We start from the raw sequence: 19,631 nt of genomic DNA on the forward strand, positions 1-19,631 counted from the left end.
ATCTTTTCATAAAATTTACCATAAATTAATGGAACTTGTCTAACAACACGTTATTGTAATGACAATCATGCATGAGCATTAAGTATTATGTAAAAGAGGGTTAAAATTAATGAAGGATCAAATTTTCCTTTGATAGATGTTAGGAATAGTATTTGTCATCCTTTACCCCTATCCAAACTTTCACTGCTGCCACAATCCCATTGTTTTTTGTCACCTCTCCCTCGCCATTGAATCAAGCTCTCCTTTATCTCTTTCAACCTCTCTGGGGGGTTGTTACTTATTAACCAAAAAACTAAACAGAGAAGATGGCCTCTAGAGTTTAGGATTCAAGAGTGTAAACGGTTTGGCAAGCGTCTCGGTGCAATTTCAATCTTAAGGATGACAGCATCAGCGAAAGTCTCCTCTTTCCAATTTGCTATCTACCTCCTTTGGTCACATTAACATTCTGGATCATCCTCGACCTCCTCACAGGCACAACCTCATTGTCATCCAGTCATCGTAGGAGCAACCAGTCTTCTAGTCTTCAAAGTTATTATGTCGCCGATCTCCATTACTAGCATCTCTGTTTGCTTGTTGGGAGAGAGAAAACCCAAAAAGAAAAATTCGGGTCGACATGTTGGAATTAATTATATAGGATAAGGATAGTTTTTTACCTTTAAGTTTGAATCTTAGCCATTACTAATCGTAAGAGCTAGTCATTTCAGCCAATTTACTATAAAAATATGGGTTATTTTGGTCCTCCAATCCTTCACTAGACGATAAACAGCTTATGAGTAACTTATTTGCACATGGGACATACTATTTCTCTAAGAATAATTGGCATAAGGGATAATTTTTCAATACTCTATAATAATATTATCATTATCAATACTATATGATACCAAAACCAAAAAAATGTACCGTGTGTATATAATATTTAATTAACACATTAAGACATATAATATTTCGTTAATATATATATAATATAAAATAATTTACAAATTATTTTATTGAATATTATAATATAGAGTGATTTATAAATTATTGTTAATTCATATATGATATATAATTAAATTTAATAAATTCAATTAGAATAAACAATAAATTATTTGTTTTATTTTAGACTTTATAAATGAATAAATCAATTAACTAATATAACGAATTATAATTAATGTAGTATAATTAATCAAGTAAAATAAATTATAACAAATTATAATGATATTTAAATATCTAATCAAATCAATTAGCTGATATAATTAAGTTATTGTAATAAATTATATTGAATAACTTAAAATAATTAAATCGGAAAACACTCTCCAGAGCATGTTACGTCAACTCCATCGTTAAGTGCAGAAACCCAATTTTTATATAATAGAACTAGTGTATGTTCTCGTACCCTGTATGAGATAATACATAACATTATTATATAAAAAATTTTATTAAAAAAATTAAATAATATATATAATAATTATTATTATAAATATTTTACAAAGTTATAATTAAAATCAAACTTTCAAGATTTTTAATATTAAATATTAAAAATAATTAGAATTTGTCTTAATTAATTTGAGTTTGTTGAGTGGTCATCTCACTCGTTCTCTTAAACAACTATTAATCTTGTGTGTGTAGCAATTCATTGGCTAGCGGTAAACCCTTAATAAATGGAGTATCAATACGTGGTTAGACTTGGCAAGAGTACCCAAATACGCGGGTATTCGACCCGGCCATATCCGATTAGGGAGGGTAATAACTTAACCCGAGTCGGGGCAGATTTTGCTCGGGACAAGGCATGGTCGAATTTAGGGTGTACCCGACCCGAATATATACATATAAACACTTTTTAGGAATTAAGATTTGTCTCACATCACAAATTCAGCGATTCACAGCTTCAATCCATACTCTATACCCATGCCAGAGAAACCCAGTCATTCTCACCTAGAGTCTTCTTCTTCTCGACTTCTTCACAAAACATCTCATAGCTCCCGTCATCTTTGTTACTGAGCCTATCACCGTATACCCCTTCACAACTTCCATCTTCCTTCACAGCTCATGTCGTCGTTGCTGTTTATCCCGTTACCGTCGTTGTTGAGCCCGTCGCTACCTTTCTCCTGCCGAGTCCCTTTTCTCTATCTAAATTCTCTCTCTCTCTCTCTCTCTCTCTCTCTCTCTCTCTTTCTCTCTCTCCCTCTCTCTCTATTGTGATTCTGTTAAATTCTTCTCTTCTTCTTCCAAAGACTCATCACTCAGTCACCGTTGTTATGAGTCCGGGCGTTGCCGTTGCATTTTCATATGAGTCTATCATCGAATAAAATAGAGTTTTTATTCATGTTGGACAAATTGGAAATAGGCATGCATGAGATCATTTTTGCATATGATTTCTGAATTTTCTCATCCAAATTTGATCTATGTGGTTGAGTATTTTAGTATGGCGATCATTGTGGTTTCGTTACGACACTAATGTGATAAAAGTTACGGTAATTTTATAACTAATATATGAGACAGACCAGATTATTAAAGTAATCAGGGAAATAACATTCAGATATGCGTATAAAGTTTATAAGATATGATTATCTAAGAAATATATACATATGTATAGCCCAAATGAAAGATTGTTAGAAAATTATTATTTTTTGATATATTTATGAGCAATACATATATTAATAATAATCGTAAATTAAGTAATTTTACATTAAATGACTTATATAATGGTGATCTCATTTATTATCATAAATGTTAAATTAAATAAATTATTATTACTTTTGATTTGGATAAATGAGATTAAAATCAGATATACTATTTTATTTGAGTTTTAGGGTTTAATGAGTGTCACACTCAAATATAAATAATGACTTCAATATTTTAGTCCCCAACACATCAAACCCGCCTTCATAGCTCTTTTCCCAGCGTGGAGTTGCGATTCAGTCCTATTAGGGATACAGAAGGTTTTTGTTGACAAAGATTAAAGAACCACAAGAGTCAAACTCTCTGATCTCAATCATGCTCTCGAATGAAAGAACGCTTCTACACTGTCAGTTATATTTCTTAATGATTTAACATGGATAATCTTGAAGTTAAAAAATTCTAAAATTTTTAGATAAAATAGAATTTTTATTCAATCAAATGATGATAAATAAATTTATTGAATTAAATTATATTAATATGATCATTGGATGGTAAAGAGTATTAAAAAATAAATAAATAATATTTTAAAAGTATAGAAATATTAAATTGTTATTTCAATTTATTTTTTTAATCAACGACAATAAATATATTGGATTAATTAAATTTTTAAAAAATTATATAACTAAAATTATTTCATTTATTCAAAAATATTTTGAACATATAATGGTTCAATTAGAGGTTGACTATTGAGAACTAAATATAATATTGTTAAATTCGTATTTTTAATAAAAAGATGTACTTAGTTAGTTCCATCCATCTTAAATAATTCTATATTCACTATCACTTATCCATATAAATAATTCTAACGTTGATAGAATATTATTTTTAAATGCAAAAAATTTAAAATATATTTATTCTATTTTAAAAATAAATATTCATATTTAACTTAGGATTTCAATAAATATGACAAAAAATATTATATTTTTTATTTAAAAAAGTATAATATTTATAAATATATTTTTGTGCTTTACCTTTTGATTTTTTAAAAAAATTTGGCAAGTTAATGGATTCAAATCATATTTCTATAACATATATAAGAATGTATATTACACATAAATAAGAAATATTAGGTGTAATAAGAACAAATAATAAATTAAAGTAAAATTCGAAAAATAAGAACCAATAAAATATTGAGGAAAAAAATATAAATAGAAGAGAAATAAAATTATTAGATAGAAGAAAAATAATTTAATAAAAGAAACTAAATATCTGAATTAATATAAAAAATAAAAAATAATAAAATAATAATAATTTATCATAATCTTAATTTTTTAATATAATTAATTGATAACAATATAATTAGTCTACCATAATCTTAATATAATCTTTTAATATAATTAATTCTAATTAAGTAATCAAAGAAATTAAATATAAATATGTATAATCTAATTGTATAAAAAAATAGTAAATTTTCTACAATTAGAGAAAAAATAAAAGCATTAATAATAAATAAAGAATAAGAAATGAAGCTCATATATATTAAAGAATGTTAGAACAAAATAATAAAGTTCATATTAATAATAATAATGCAGAAATAATGTTGCTTTAGCCTTCTAACCTCTGCGTTTGGCCATCATTTTTTTTTAAATTATCAAATCATAAAAAAAAATAAAAAATAATTCAAGAAAATGAAAATAGCAAGATAGATAACATGAATTGCCACAAATCAACAAATTTTACCCTAATAATTCTAGGTTTAACTGCTAAATCAGCCTTTGGACGGCTATATAGTCTTAACAAAAATTATATGCATTTCAGTGAAAAACTTCCTAAAATCTGGTACATCGTAGGTCTCTTTCTATTGTGATAAGGAATCTTGCAAGTTGCAACTCTTCCGAGATTCTTAATTAGCATGCATTGGTTAGTTAGATTTCTGAAACTTGTTTAGTTAGATTCTCTTAGACGTCTCTTAATCCCATTCATGCAGCAGCCCAAAAAGAAAGAAGCAATAACATGAATACTCAACCACTGAGGGACAAACAAATTATGCTTATGTATATATATACATAAAACTGTATGTATGTACATTCCTATAGGAGATGATGAAGATTTGAAGGTACAAACGAAAATTAACTACATCACAATGTACATAATAATACAACAAACAAAGAAGCAGAAGTAAAAAAAGAGAAATTCTTCTACACTTTGTAAGGGCTAAGGTGGGTATCTGAAATGATCTACTAGGGACTAATGTTAAGGCACCAAAACAATATGCTACTTACAAGTTTTCCATGTTGAAGACACATTTTCCCTTTGGGTTTAGTGGTTGTTCATGATTATTAATCTCATTGAAATATTCTTCGTTCATAGGTGCTGTACTATCTGGTGTTTCTCGCACTTCTCCATGTAAACTTGGTCCTATATATTGTTGCACCACCAACACTGAAGCTGTGGCTGCAAAATCTGTGGATGCTAATAGGTCCCCAATTGCTCCAATCTCAGGACACTCACTCCAATCAGTGAGTCCTGCTGTGAGTGGTGATATTATCCCTTGGCCTCTCCCAACAATGAAGAGGTCATGGATGTCATCCATTGTCCTTATAGCCGCCACCGTCTCCTCACCGTTGTTCACCACTTTCTCAAAGTAATCGACTGAAACGTCTTCTTGAAATCTCATTCTAAAATCATGCAAAAGATTTTCATCAAGCTGTCTTTGAATATCTTTCTCTGTTTCCACTGTTAATACACTCGGTTCGCTTGTGCCTATGCTAGGCCTCCTAATATGGCCGGATACTTGTTTCCCTTGGACAAAGCGCACTATCGTAAGGCATATTCTTGAATGCTCTAGCATTCTCCATCCATAACACAAAGCCTCTCTATCATCTGGTCCTCCGAAAAATAGTATGGCTACATGATAAGATACTTGATTCGCAGCCAAGCGATTAGAGCCGTTTAAGCCTCTATCAACTAGAATTCCCACTGAGCATGGTGCATTTGCTAGTACATTTTGGTTGATGGTGCGGAATGCCATGTTTGTGGCTTCCATCCCTCCATCAACTGTTTGTTGCTTATGGAAAGGAAGGATTATGAAGGCAATGCGTTTGTCCTCTGCCAAATGGCATATATCTTCATGCATAGTGGAATAGGGGGAGATTGCTGTTAAGGGGTGGACAGAAACAAAAGAAGCATGGTGCTGAAAGTTTTCAAAGGCATTGATTATGTGGTCGGATTGAGCTTCGGTCTTGTTAAGTGCAGGATAACCCTGCTTTCTTGTGTTGTGAACTATGAGCATTGCGGAAGTGCGACCGCTAAGTTCAACAAGATGGAGAACATAGACACATATTGGTGACTTCTTTGTTGGATTAGAAGCTTCAAGGAGGTTGATCATAGTTGGCACATTCCGAGGGGTATGAACACACACTAGTACTCTAAACTCTGCATCTGATTTAGCTATTTGAATAGTTCTTTTTTTGTAATTTACGGATCTTCTTGATGGTTTGTAAAGGAATGATACAGAAGGCACAATAATTGCAGTCATTACTACAGTTATGATAACCATGATCGCAAACGATTCTTCATCCAAAACCTGATATCGGTTATAAATTATCAACATGAGCAGATTAAGAAATGTAGAAGAAGTAGCATTAATAAAAGCATTAGTACCTTCTGCTCCTTTCCAACATTTAGCACAATCATTTCAACTAGGCCTTTTGAATTCATGAGTAAGCCGAGGGCAGCCCCTTCGCGTATTGGAATTTGATAAAAGAATGCAACCATTAAAGTTCCAATAACCTTGCCAACGCAAGCCAAGAAAATGACAAGAATGAGAATTGCCCAGGTGTATGATCCTCTGACAAGTCTTAAGTTAGTTTTTAGCCCACTACTGGCGAAAAACAGAGGGAGCAAAAGTCCTGAAACAAAATCCTCAAGCTTGTCCACCAGAGCAACACCAAGTGGTCCACTTGGGATTGCCAAACCAAACACAAATGCGCCGAAAACAGAATGAGTTCCAATGGCATCTGTGATGAAACCCGAGATCATAACCCCTGCAAGTATGAGGGATATATGAAACTCACTGAATGATTCTCCTTCAGGGGTTTTCTTGACAATCCATATGGCTCCCGGCCGGACGGCGTAAGCACAAAAGGCCACAAAGGCTACACTTGACAACAGAACCCAAAGGGAAGCAATGTTTGTTGTTTCATTCTCTGCAAGTGCTATGGCTAATGCTAAGAGTATCCAAGCACACACATCATTGATGAGTGCTGAAGAAAGTGCAAGCCTACCTAACTCGGTGTTAATGAGTTTGAGCTCTGCGAGTATACGGGCAAGAACAGGAAATGCAGTGATAGAGAGAGCAACACCAAGGAACAGTATATAGGTGCCTTGAGTCATGCCTTGTTCATAATCTCTATGCAAAAGGTAGGAGAATGCGGTTCCTATAACAAAAGGCAAGACCATGCCGGCAACTGCAAGAGACACAACCTTCTTCCCTGTGGTTCGCAACATTCCTACATCCATCTCCACCCCTACCAAGAAGAGAAAATAAAGAAGCCCAACATTTGCCATTGTTTCAATCACCATAACACTTCTCAGAGGAAACACTGCATTGGCAAATGTTTCATATCTCCCAAGCATTGAAGGACCCAACATTACTCCACCCTGTGTTGGCATTTTAACAAACACAACAACGGCAATCAGAAAATGACTAGAATTTTTAATCCAATGCAATGCAATGCAAAGATGAAACACACTAAAATCAGTACCAAGACTTCGGCGATCACGCGTGGCTGGCGAAATGGCCTGAGGATGAAGACGAATATTCGGGTGGCGATAACCACCAAAGTTAACTGCAATAAGAAGAGAGGGAGAGAATAATCCAGAGGGTTATCTCCTTGCCATATCCCATTTGTTGTTATCATTGTTGGTGCGTAACACACTATATAATTATCTGTATTGTTTTTATCTCCCATTTCTTCTTCTTCTTCTTCCTATTTGGTTGTTGCAATAACAAGTTAACAACATTCACTAGTGTTCCTCTTTGTATGCATTACCTGGGGTCTTCACCAAGGCACTAGTAGCATGATAACAACGTTGATTAGCGAGCCTTGGATCATGTTCTTGGATATGAAGATTGAAGGCAAAAGAAGGGACAAAATTGTGAAAGGGAGGATAATTGTGTTGGCTTGTTTTGATGAAATTAGAAATGAGAGGAAGGCAGAAAGCAGAGAAAATCATCTTTGTTTTGTTTTGGTGGTTACCCACTCCAAGTGGGAGTTCTAGTCAAATTCTGAGGCCTATGTTGTGCAGAGGCAAGGGATATCTATTTTAAGAAAGCTAGAGATTTTGATCTTAATGAGAAGTATACATTTGCGGATAAAATTTGTGCACAATCTTGAATCTATTGTAGCTAATGTTCCGGGGCAAATATTAGTAAATGAAATTAAATTCCGATGGATCACTCTACAATATAGATCAGAAAGCAGATTGTCAGGAATGTGGGCACTTGATGGCTTGGTGGAGGCTTAGCCGGCTCGTTATTGTCGTAACTCGTAACTATGGAGTATCCGTTAGTGGGAGCCGGGCCTTTTGTCTACGTGGCAAGCCTAATATTGGATCAGTAAGAACATTATTATTATTATTATTATTTCTTTATATATACTAAAATAATTCAAGTAACAAAATATACAATAGAAATCATAAAATTATGGAAGTATTATATTATATAGACAACGATTAATGCACGTTTGGGGACTATTTTAAAAAATATTAAAAATTTATTTAGATGTCATTAATTTATTACAAAAAGATATTGTTTATTGTTGCTATTAAGTTATAAAAAGATATATTTTTTTCAAGAAGCAATATCTTTTTCGTTTTTCAAATCAGTTCCTAAAAATTTTTTATTGAAATACTTTAGTTCCTAGCAAATTTTAATTATCAAATCAATCTTAAAATTTGTATTTTGTTAGAGAAATTAGTCCATCCATCATATTATTCATCTTTATAAAAATTTATAAAAAACAAAAAACAAAAAAATTTTAAGGACTATTATATCTTTTATTAAATAACGACAAAAATTAATTTATTTAACTTTTTATCAAATTTTGACATAAACATTGATTTATCTAATAAAATAAAAAAGTCAAAGACCAGTTTGGTGATTTTAATTTATTAATAATTAAATTATTTGAGTTGAAGTTTTTAAGAACTAATTTGAAATATTACTCATTTTAGTGTTTTTGACAAATTTATTATAATAAAAATATCAAAAAAATTATTTATAAATATCTAAATATTAAATTATTTTTATTTTTTTAATTTAAAAAATAAAAAAATAAAAAAACACTACAAAATATTTTTTTTTAGAAGTTCACCAAGTTAATACTCATTTGGTCCTTGAAATTTGAGGTTGGACTCAATTTGACCCTCAAAATTTTAATAGATTCAAATTGGACTCTAAAATTTATATGCAACTCGCATTAACCTTTAAGCAGATTTCCGTTAACAATGTATTGATTTGGTATATTAACTTATTATAATTTACATTTCTCGTTCAGATTTCATGTGATCGAAACTTACTAGAGCTTTCAGAAACTTAACTGCTGCTTCTAGAGCACCAAATTTTTCAAATTGAATCTCGTCGTGATAATTGGATGTTGGGGAATAATCAACTTTATAAGAGATCTTGTAAATATCCATCACATGAAGCCTAGACAATGAATCTAAATCTTGATAAAATAACAATCAAAATCAACATGTTTATTGCAAAAATTAGTTTAAAGGCTAACACAAATTACTTTTGTAAATTTTTGGATTTAAAATTGAGTCAATTATAATTTTAAGAGTCAATTTAAGTCCAACTTCAAATTTCAGAACCAAATTAAATATTAACTTCAAAGTTTACCAAAACAAGTTTTAAGTATTAATGAATAGAAAGATTTGTGGATAAATAGAAGCACTGGTTGTGTTGGATGAGATGCATCAATTAATCGAAGAGCTTACCGGAGTATGACGAAGTAAATAATTTAAGAAGATAAAATTATAATTACACTAGAATAAGATAGTGTTTGTTTTGAGATATTGAGACAAAGATGGTAAGACTGAGATTCAGTATCCTGTTTATTGGTTTAGAGACTGATATTAAAATTTCAGTTTCTAAAATTTCAGTATTTCAGTATCTCTAAAAGGTGGAAACATAAAGGACTGAAATTTTAATAAAATTTTATATCTAAAATATCTCATTTCAATTAATTAATTCTAATTTTATCATACAAATTAAATTAGAACTTCATCAAACATCCTTCAAAGTCCAAATGCTACTCTTTATACAAAATTTGGGTGCCTCTTGCTTAGCATTCTAAGCATTCCGGTGACCTGCATTTCTATAACTCTTCTGCAAAAGTATGTTCTGGAAAATAAGGTTAAGAATTGAAACCAACATGGCAACATCAATAAAATGCTTCGCAATTACCGCAATAATTATGGAATAGCAAATATGCCTATACAAAAAATAATACCCATATCAAATTTCAGAATTGAACTTCAATTTAGATGCATTCTCAGTATCATATCTTGCTATGTGAAAGAAACAATGTAAAATAAGGAACATAAAGGATACTGGATTGATGTTTCATTTTGGTCTTCAGATTCAGATGTATCTTTTGTCTTCTTTAGCTGGGGTGACTGCTTTGAATTTGGTTTTCTTTTATTCGTTTGGTCAAGAGTTGTTCTAAAAGACTGGAACCAACCGTGAAGATTGATAAGATCTCCGTGCTCGGGTTAGGGAATACCTGTACAATTTTCTAAATTTCAATTTAGAAACTCCACTGTGGTTGTAGCATACTACTATTTACAACCAAGATTAAATTATATACGAGGTGAAACACGTTAATAAATTCAACCCTCAAGTACTGATCATGGTATATAAATAATGAATAGGATTGGGTAAAAAATATAAAACAAAGATTCACTTTTTCGAGTTGGGGCATATGAATATTTAGAAACAGGGGAGATTATCTCATTTTCAAGCTAGGGCATGCTACTAAATTGATAAGTTACTAAATAGAGTTACAAAATTGAGGAATCATGTCTTGACTCTTGATGGCAATAGGGTATTGCCAGTTTCGTTACAACAACTGCACCTTAAAATCTTATGCGAATCCAACAGATGAGCTTGAATTCTTCTTCTTGGATCTCCAATCAAAAGCTACGATAAGCCAAAAAAAATAGAAGTGTTGAGGAACAAACTTAATCATACATAACTTTCGTAGGTATATTAACTTTTGCAATGCGGTTGATGCAATTGAATCACATTAACTCCATGAGTAATATAGGGGAATAAAATCTTCTTCTTCTTAGTATTATTATTATTGTTATTATTGCTAGTGTTACTCTGCTTGTAATTGTCACTTTTTTCTCCCCCGCCCCTCCCAACTTTTTAATTTTAATATGGAGATAAAAATGAGGTAGGACTGCGTTATGGAGAACACGCATACTTTACATGCATGTGGTGTCAGGGGTGAAGTAATCAGACGGTGCGAGAGGAGGCTGCGTTTTCGGACGGTCCGATTTGAAGGTAACAAAACAGACGGTCCGAGTTGTGCCATTTCTGCCACGTGTCGCGCATGCGTAGCTCCCCGCAACGGTGCCCCTTAAACCCAACATACCCCATGCTGCATCCACACCCACCCTCCGAAGTCACTTTCACCTTCATCCAACCCAGCAACCATTCTCTCTTCTTCTTCTTTGTTTATCAACTTCTTCTTCCTCTATATCTATGAAAAAAATTAAAATGTCAAAGAAACAAAAATTTAGAGATGTTGATCGTCCTGAACTTTATATTGTACAATATCTCTGCCATCTTGATTATGTAAGTTTATTTTTTAAATTTTTTATATTTTAAAATTATAATTATAATTGTTAAAAATTTAATTATTATTATTGTTGTTAGAAATTGAATTTAGGAATATAGACAGAATTATTATTATTATTGATGAAAATTTAAGAATATATGTTAAAATAATAGTTAGAAATATATATATGTTTAATGTAGTTAGAGAACATTTTAATGAACAATAATATTTGAGTTAGACTAATATGATAGATTAATAAAAAATACACTTTTAGATTTTTTTGTAATAATTTTAGAAATTATAATTGATTGATTAACATTTATAATTAATTTTAGAAATTATAATTTTAGAAAGGATAATAATTTTTTGTAACAATAAATAAACTAAACTGAATCGGTGTATAATTTTTTGTAATAATGTTGAAAATTTTGATTAATAATTCGGTTTTGTTAAATATAATAGATTTGTTTTTTGGTAATAATTATTTGTTTATTGTTAGCTTTTTAATTGACATAAATATGGTATTGTAGTTGAGATTTTAATATTAAAGTAGAACATTATTAGTTAAATAAGAATTGGAATTGTCTATTAGTTATTATTATTAATAATAAGTTAGAAATAATTTTTAGGGTTACTAATTAAATTTAGAAGTTAAAATATTATTACTCGGGAGTTTCGTAAATTGAATTTAGTAAAATTATTTATTTTAATTGAATTTAGTAAAATTATTTATGATACTTGTGTGATTTCAATTAATATGTGTTGTTTAGTTAATTGTAAAAATTTTTAATAATGAGAGTTAATTAATTGGTAAATTAGTCATACGTGGTAATTATTAAATTTGGTAATTAACAAAAAGTTTAGCCAATCTAATCGTTGATTTGCACAACATGTAAACACATGTCGACAAGAAATTCGGTCCACCTGAAATTCACCACAGTCGCATCGTTGACGACAGAGGTCGACGGCATACTCCAATCCACTTGGCATCTCACGCACTTCAAATACCTCATTCTGCTTGTCAAAGTAATTAATCCGGATGTTTCCTGATGCGAGTTGATTTGCATGCAATTTTGGGTCACAAGCTCAGAAAAAACATGGCCAGCATTAATCTAAGCCTTCGCCTCGACTCTTTTTCGGGTGAACAACTCGTTAAGCCTGTAGAATGTTGTTTAGACAAGTGCAGTGATGGGGAGATTGCGTGCACCCTTCAAGACTGAATTGATGCATTCCATTAGGTTCGTCGTCATGTGACCCCATCGGTAACCACCATCAAATGCCAACGCATACTGTTCGCGGGGATTCGGTTTAACTGGTTAGTGTAAGCGTCGCCCTGTTCTCATAAACTCTGGTAACGTACTTCGTACTCGCAAACCGTCATCGAATATCCTGCACAATAACAAAAAAAAATAAACAGGAAAAAAAGGATGACAAACACTTATTGAGGGTAACTCTATTAATAACAAACTTTGAATTACTCAATGTTACTTATATTGACGACAAGTTTTTGTAGGTATGGTGCCTTGAATTTTCTCAGAAAATTCGACTCTATATGCTTGATGTAAAACATGTGGAAAGCTCTAGGAGGTGACCAAGCTCCGTTACTGCGAGCCACAGCTACATTAATGGATTTGTGTCAGTCAGATATCAGTCCCACACCATCTCGAGTCACAATATGTTGTCGCATGTTACTAAGAAAAAAGTGTCACGCATCAGAAGTCTCTCCTTCCACAAAAGTAAATGCAATTGGGACGATATTGTTGTTACCATCCTATGAAACTGCCACTAACAGACAACCCTTATACTTCCGTATAAGTGAGACCCATCTACCTGGATAACTGGCTTACAATGTCTGAATGCTCTACTGCAGGAATAATAACTCCAGAAGACTCGATGCAATACCTGGATATCAGTTACCAAGTCATTGCCTTGATATGCATGCATAGTCTCAAAATGGACGACAGCTGATGACTCCTTATGACACATGGCCTCAAACCATATGGGCAAAGTTTCGTATGATGCTTCCCAACCTCCAAATATTTTTTCTACTGACTTTTTCTTAGCCAACCATGCTTTCTGATAGCTGATGGTGTAATTGAATTTCGATTACATTTCTGCAATAACTGATTTTATCTTTAACGAGGGGTCAGCCTCAACCAACGGCTTTATTGCTTCTGCAATTGTGTTCGAATCCAGCTTCGAATGATCATGAGAAATGGTGGCTCTGGTACAAGTGTGACTACCATTATACTTCCTTATAATCCAACAAATACTTTCTGCTGATCATGCTAACCCTGATAAGCCAATCACACCCTGACCCATACTGTGTACATTTGGCATAAAATGTCAACGGCTCCAACTCATACACCAAGTAGTCTACACCTTTTCGGATGGTATAATCTTTCATCGCCATAATAATAGCTTCCCTAGAACTGAATTCCATTCCCATGGAAAATTTACCATCTGCGACGATGGGAATTTATGCCACGACGGCAGCCATACAATAAATATTTAATACACAAATATTTAATAACTGAAATTAAAATTAAATCAATACTCACTATATCAATATTGATATAAATAAACTTTACATCAAGTTATTACCTCAATCTGATCTCGACAAAATAAAAACATAAACACATAAATAAATACTGATTAATAAATACTAATTGATATTTAACTAAATCAATAACCCACTAAAAATATTATTATCTTAAATTTAACCAAATAAACACATAAACAAATGCTAATTGAGTATATTTTCACATGTCACTTAATTATTTGGTCCATCGATCAATATAAATTATTACAAAATTCTAATCCTTCTTATGAATATAGGCAATTACGTACTTGCACTCATATATTTTGGAACTCTGGAGCATGCATGGCTTCCAAATCCAAAACTCGCACGAAAGATGGCTCTTCAAACGGCACTTCGTTTGCGAGTGCATTTGCGATGCCTATCACATTTGGAGCCATAGTGCCGTCACCTTGATCTTCATCTCCGTCTGGACCAACAACTTTGTAATTGCTTTCGAACTCTTCTTCACTATCACTATTCTAATCTTCCCGTACAATATTTCGGTTTGTCTCAGATTGTTCGAATTCAATGTACAACTCAATTAACGAGATCTGAGCATGACGTTCAATATATAATGAAAACATCTCTTGCATACTCGCTTCGTCAGTTATATATTTGGTTTAAAATTGAACGAATCCACCAAATATTGGTATGGGATATCTGTATAAATACATGATATTTTTCTTGACATCTCAGAATCTATCTTCTCAAAAATCACACATTTGAGCTCTTCAAATGAGATTGTGAAGGGAATAACAACATCTAACGGATTTTCACACGTAAATTTTACTCCTTCAGATGTTTATAACAAAATTTGACCAAAATAATAATAATATACTTTTAAAGAACTCTATCATCCATTTCTCTCACTCACATACATAAAAACTTCACTATTTTTTTAATTCATACGAAAGAAGAGAGATACAGCAGCTAAGGGAAGAAGAAGAAGAAGAAATAGAATAAGAAGAACAAGAAGGAAAGATCTGAGAAGTGGTTTACGAGTTACACACACTTGTTCCATCCGATTTATTTTCGCAAAATAAAAAATTTTGATATATACAGAAATTAGACGGTCCGATTAGCTAAGCTAAAATTCAAATTCTCATTCCCACACAAATTGGACCGTCCAATTGGTTGGCAAATTTTTTAAACAAAAAAAATCATTGGGTACGATTTTTTCCTTCATTGCATTCACTAAAAACTGTCCCACACCAAAGTCTAACACCCATATAATCCGTATCAACGCACAACACAAACTCCTGCAATATCGAAAAAGAACGAGCCTTCTTTCCCACCTTATGGAATTATTGTTATTTCCATCTTCAAGGTTTTTTTATTTTGTTTTTCAGCAACAGATTGCCTTTTGATTTATTTTTTGCTATCTATAGTCCTCTTTCCCGATTTACAGAAAACTCTACCATTACACTTCTTTTCTTGGATTGAAAAAAAAAATGAAACCCGTAATAGCCTTATATAAAAAAAATTAGGCCACCAAAAACGGCCCACGAATCACCATCATTAACATTAGCATTAATTTTTGCTAATTACAACACCCAAAGTGACAAGTTGAATTCAATCATTGTCCCCAATTCTCCCAGGATACAAGCCACGCATATACAAGCAGTTTCAGCCACGTATTTTCATCACATATGGATGAAAAATGCCTTCATTCCTATAGTATTGGAAGCCTTTGTTAATTAGTATTTTAAACTTTAAATAATTTAGTATGAGAATATATGAATGTATGATAATTTTTTTTATTTATAGGGTTATCAAGTAAAAAAATTTTTCTAAAATTATAGTATTATTTAAGAAAATAAAGGGAAAAAAAGTCAAACAAGTCAACCTGTTCAACTCTTTAGCCCAAACGAGTCAAGTTGAACCGACAATTCTAATTGCAAGTTTAGGATAGGAGTATGCACATGCATTTTATTCATAGAACAAGAATACTTGCATCCAGTACAATTACATGCGCATGAGGATATGCAATTTATGATTACTATGCAGAAATATTCTCTGGGTAATCTAACGGATGCTTTTTTATGGTATCTTTGACCCATTGCTCCTGCTCACGAAGATTGGACGGAGGCACATCATAAACATCGTTAAATATATCTTCAATTGGAGGCTTCTCTATATTCTCTGCCACTTGAATTGAATGCAGAAGCTACAACATGAACATGCCGGGTTAGAACATAACTATTGAATAACACCAATTTCAGACATGGATATTGTTTACCTGCTGTCTCAGACTGTTCCTAAGCTCTGATTCAGCCATGTCATTCCACCAACCATTCCTTTCTATCCACTTTCTAAACCTAGCCACCGGATCTCGAGCGAGCCTCCACCATTCAATCTCATTGGCTGGACGATACTTGGTGGAGTCATCCGATGTCGAATGGTGTCCTACTCTATATGTAAGAGCCTGAAAAAGAGAATACACAAATAAGAAAGATACATTGGCCTGCTTTTAAAGCTTTTGATACGAGACAATAACAGATAGTCTTGTCAAAATTCCTCAAAATATGACTTGAAAAGTTATCACTTCACTTCTATTAGAACTGGTCTCTCTTCACTGATTGCCATTTCACGAGCAGCTTGAACAGCATTATAAATGGCCAGGGCGTCGTTGCCATCTACTCGAATGCTGCGGACTCCATATGCCTGTCCTTTCACGACAACACCATCACCTATGCATGAACAGAAGAAACCCAGAACAACATGGCTAAGGTTTACATTGAATGTGCAATGACATTGCCAGAAAGTAGAAACCTAACCAAAGATGCAATATTGAAATAAGAGGGGAAATTTTTACTTCGAAATTGATCCGAAGTTGGGGTGCTGATAGCCCATCCATTGTTTCGGCACAGGAAAATAACTGGCGCCTCCATAACTGCTGCAAAATTTAAGGCAGCATGGAAATCTCCCTGGTGTTACAGAATGCATTAGAATTTACAAGGTGAAAGCACTTCACTTTACACTAATTATTGCAAATGAAACCACATATTTACTGAGATATCTGGTTGCAACAGAAATAAAATCATAGTAAGCACTCCTCGCAAACATTCAATGAAACTCGCATTATTTGAATTCCTTTAATAAAATTTTCAAGAATAAAACTTATGGTTTAGACCCATGCTGGGTTTAAATGCTACAGAACTTCCTATTGCAGTAAAAGGAGAAATCGCCTGTGGTTAAGACAACTGTATAATTACCTCACTTGAGCCACCATCACCAAAGTAAGTGATAGAACATGCATCTTTTTTGTCCATCTTTAAAGAATATGCAGCTCCAACAGCATGGGGAACTTGTGTGCTGTAAATATGGTTAAACATTGTATTTTATGCACCATTAGACTGTTAACCGCTAAAACACACACCCAAAAAACAAAAAATTGTGCCTGTAAATGGAAGCCTTCAATACTTACGCAACAGTTGATGCTACAGTAAAGTAATTATGCTTGTTGGACCCATAATGTATTGGCATTTGCCGTCCTTTTCCATTGTCATATTTATTGGAAAAACACTGGTGTGCAATTTCTTGCAATGTGAAACCACGCCATAACAGGGGTCCTGGTTCCCTATACTGCATATAGGATAACATTTACAGTTACATTATTTCGAATCATTAGGCCTCTCCTAAAATTCTGATAACTAAGATGATAACTGCATAACTAGAGCCTAAGATGCTTGATTTCCAATTATGCTTTTAACCTGAGGGAAAATAACATCATCCCTAGTAAGAGCTGCAGCTGATGCAATATTTATTGCCTCTTCTCCAATGGTCGTTGCATAAAAAGATATTCTGCCCTGCCTTTGCGCTTCATAGAAAATGGTGTCCATAATTTGTAGTGTAACCATGTTACTGTACATCCTTACAGCAACTTCCTCACTAACCTAACATCAATGAAATTCATCAATTTCGTTTTCAAATTTTTCCATTAGGAAAATGCATGAACAATGGAATGGTGGATCAGTTTAAAACCTGGACAAAATTATTGGCCAGAGGCTGTCCATCGTCGTCGAGGACACGGTAGCAGGGTATTCTCTGTGGAGATGATTCAGATATAAATCTCATTTCCGGGATGAACTTCACTGTTCCTCCAGGAAAATCGATAACCTGCTGTATCCAGTTATGCAAACATGCATATAAATTAAGCAGCGCATCACTGCAGTTACAGATTTCAAACCAGAGAGAGTAAAGGCTGAATTCACACTAGTTATATATTGGAATTTGGAAATATGAAATTATCAATTATGTGGTGCAGTACTACTTCAGTTTATTACATTTTGTGTCATATATCCCAATTTACGTCACGAATTAGAATGCAACATTTCAGTGCTCAGGATTCAATTATTATGACCAGGGTATATAAAAAATACTATTTAAATTTGTGTAAGCTCAGACGAGTATTCCAACTACGAAATTTTCAAATTTTGAATCAAGGATTTCACCTTGCAATTAGGTCATCAAGTTTCACGGTTTCATACTTATTAGCTAGAGGTTTCACTTTCCAATAGGATCTTTATTAATCAGAGTCACCATATTCCTTACGAATTGGTCAATTATTTCATCGTTAAAGCGGGATTAAGGTTCATCGATGATAAAACATTTTCCAATTTCATATCTTTAAAAGTAGATTTTGCAATTTTGGATCTTAACAAATATTACGGGCCTTCTAAAGTTTGTAAACTTTTTATAACCTAATACGAGTAAAGTATAACCTGAGATTGGGGATTTATTTCAGAAACAAAGAAGTGTAGTCCATCAACGCACCCGATAGGCATGTGATACAAGCCCAGACAAGCAAATTCATGGTTTAATGGAATGACATTACTTTCGCAAACGAAGAAATTGCCTCAAAACATTCGTGTCAAAGCACGGTTTAGGGACAGAGTGCGTTTGCTCAAATCAGTTCCGAAGTGAAATAATAATAATAATAATAATAATAATAATAATAAAAGAGGTGGGAAAATGTAGCAGTGATAAAGGGCCTGAAAGATCAGGAGAAATCAAATTCAGACGAGTGACACTGCTGATTATGATATTGCAAGTTTGTAAAACAGGATTGACGAGGACCGTATATTAATCGAAGTCTCGTCAAGAAGCTACCTTGCTTTCTCATATGAACATACGCACACACAAACAACACACAGACTTATAATTATAGCACTAGAAATGCTGTTTCAAACTTGAATGCGAACATTGCGACGATGGTACTGCAGTAACTGCAGTGCTTCCTGTCAGGTCATTATATAGGGATTGAAACTAGGGTTTTCTATTTGGGCCTCGGGCCCAAGTCCAGTAATTGAGACTCGTGTAAGTCCATTTACAGTTCCACGGAAACTATAAATGTGGAGAAAAATCATTCCAAAAATAAATACATATCGGAGTAAAATAAAAAATTATATATTGCTGATGAAGATGATAAAAGAACAAGAAATCTTTACTCCAGTAAATTAAATATATATACAGAAAAAATAAATTAAAGAGATCAGATAGTACTAATTGAGAGGATAATCAAAGAAACATACGTAGAAATACAGTCTGTCGTAGAAAATTACGAGTTAATGACCCAATCAGCATGCATTCTA

At 32.8% G+C, this 19,631-nt stretch overlaps 2 protein-coding genes across 7 annotated transcripts in view; both read right to left on the minus strand.

Annotated features, from left to right (window-relative positions):
* Positions 1 to 4,640: 4,640 nt before the first annotated feature.
* On the minus strand, positions 4,641 to 7,981 carry LOC107470507 (cation/H(+) antiporter 15-like). Its single transcript, XM_016089909.3, has 3 exons — positions 7,368 to 7,981; positions 6,265 to 7,263; positions 4,641 to 6,187 (listed from the first exon to the last, which is right to left on the minus strand). The coding sequence occupies exons 1-3, from the start codon at positions 7,572 to 7,574 to the stop codon at positions 4,880 to 4,882; spliced, it is 2,514 nt and encodes an 837-aa protein (XP_015945395.1). The 5' UTR covers positions 7,575 to 7,981; the 3' UTR covers positions 4,641 to 4,879.
* Positions 7,982 to 15,946: 7,965 nt separating this feature from the next.
* Positions 15,947 to 19,631, minus strand: part of LOC107470471 (2-oxoisovalerate dehydrogenase subunit alpha 2, mitochondrial) — a 3,949-nt gene continuing 264 nt past the window's right edge. Inside the window, exons 1-9 of one of the 6 annotated variants that reach the window (XM_052255476.1) lie at positions 18,762 to 19,484; positions 18,022 to 18,156; positions 17,751 to 17,933; positions 17,465 to 17,622; positions 17,253 to 17,352; positions 16,853 to 16,964; positions 16,588 to 16,727; positions 16,277 to 16,462; positions 15,947 to 16,204 (exon numbers count right to left, since the gene is read on the minus strand). In XM_052255476.1, the coding sequence (XP_052111436.1) occupies positions 16,037 to 16,204; positions 16,277 to 16,462; positions 16,588 to 16,727; positions 16,853 to 16,964; positions 17,253 to 17,352; positions 17,465 to 17,622; positions 17,751 to 17,933; positions 18,022 to 18,156; positions 18,762 to 18,824 (1,245 nt within the window). In that variant the 5' untranslated portion in view covers positions 18,825 to 19,484 and the 3' untranslated portion in view covers positions 15,947 to 16,036. Of the gene's footprint in view, positions 16,205 to 16,276; positions 16,463 to 16,587; positions 16,728 to 16,852; positions 16,965 to 17,252; positions 17,353 to 17,464; positions 17,623 to 17,750; positions 17,934 to 18,021; positions 18,716 to 18,761; positions 19,485 to 19,631 lie in introns of those variants that run through there. The other 5 variants (XM_016089869.3, XM_016089868.3, XM_016089870.3 and 2 more) reach the window with 5 other exon arrangements.

This window comes from Arachis duranensis, chromosome 10 (assembly GCF_000817695.3).
Source record: "Arachis duranensis cultivar V14167 chromosome 10, aradu.V14167.gnm2.J7QH, whole genome shotgun sequence".
Taxonomy (NCBI): Eukaryota; Viridiplantae; Streptophyta; class Magnoliopsida; order Fabales; family Fabaceae; genus Arachis; species Arachis duranensis.

Bases quoted from the DNA above. Each gene is read 5' to 3' on its own strand.
- LOC107470507 (XM_016089909.3), bottom strand. From the start codon at position 7,574: ATGGGAGATAAAAACAATACAGATAATTATATAGTGTGTTACGCACCA. The intron at 7,264-7,367 runs GTACTGATTTTA...ATGCCAACACAG, and splicing joins GCGTGATCGCCGAAGTCTTG to GGTGGAGTAATGTTGGGTCC. The intron at 6,188-6,264 runs GTACTAATGCTT...AACCGATATCAG, and splicing joins ATGTTGGAAAGGAGCAGAAG to GTTTTGGATGAAGAATCGTT.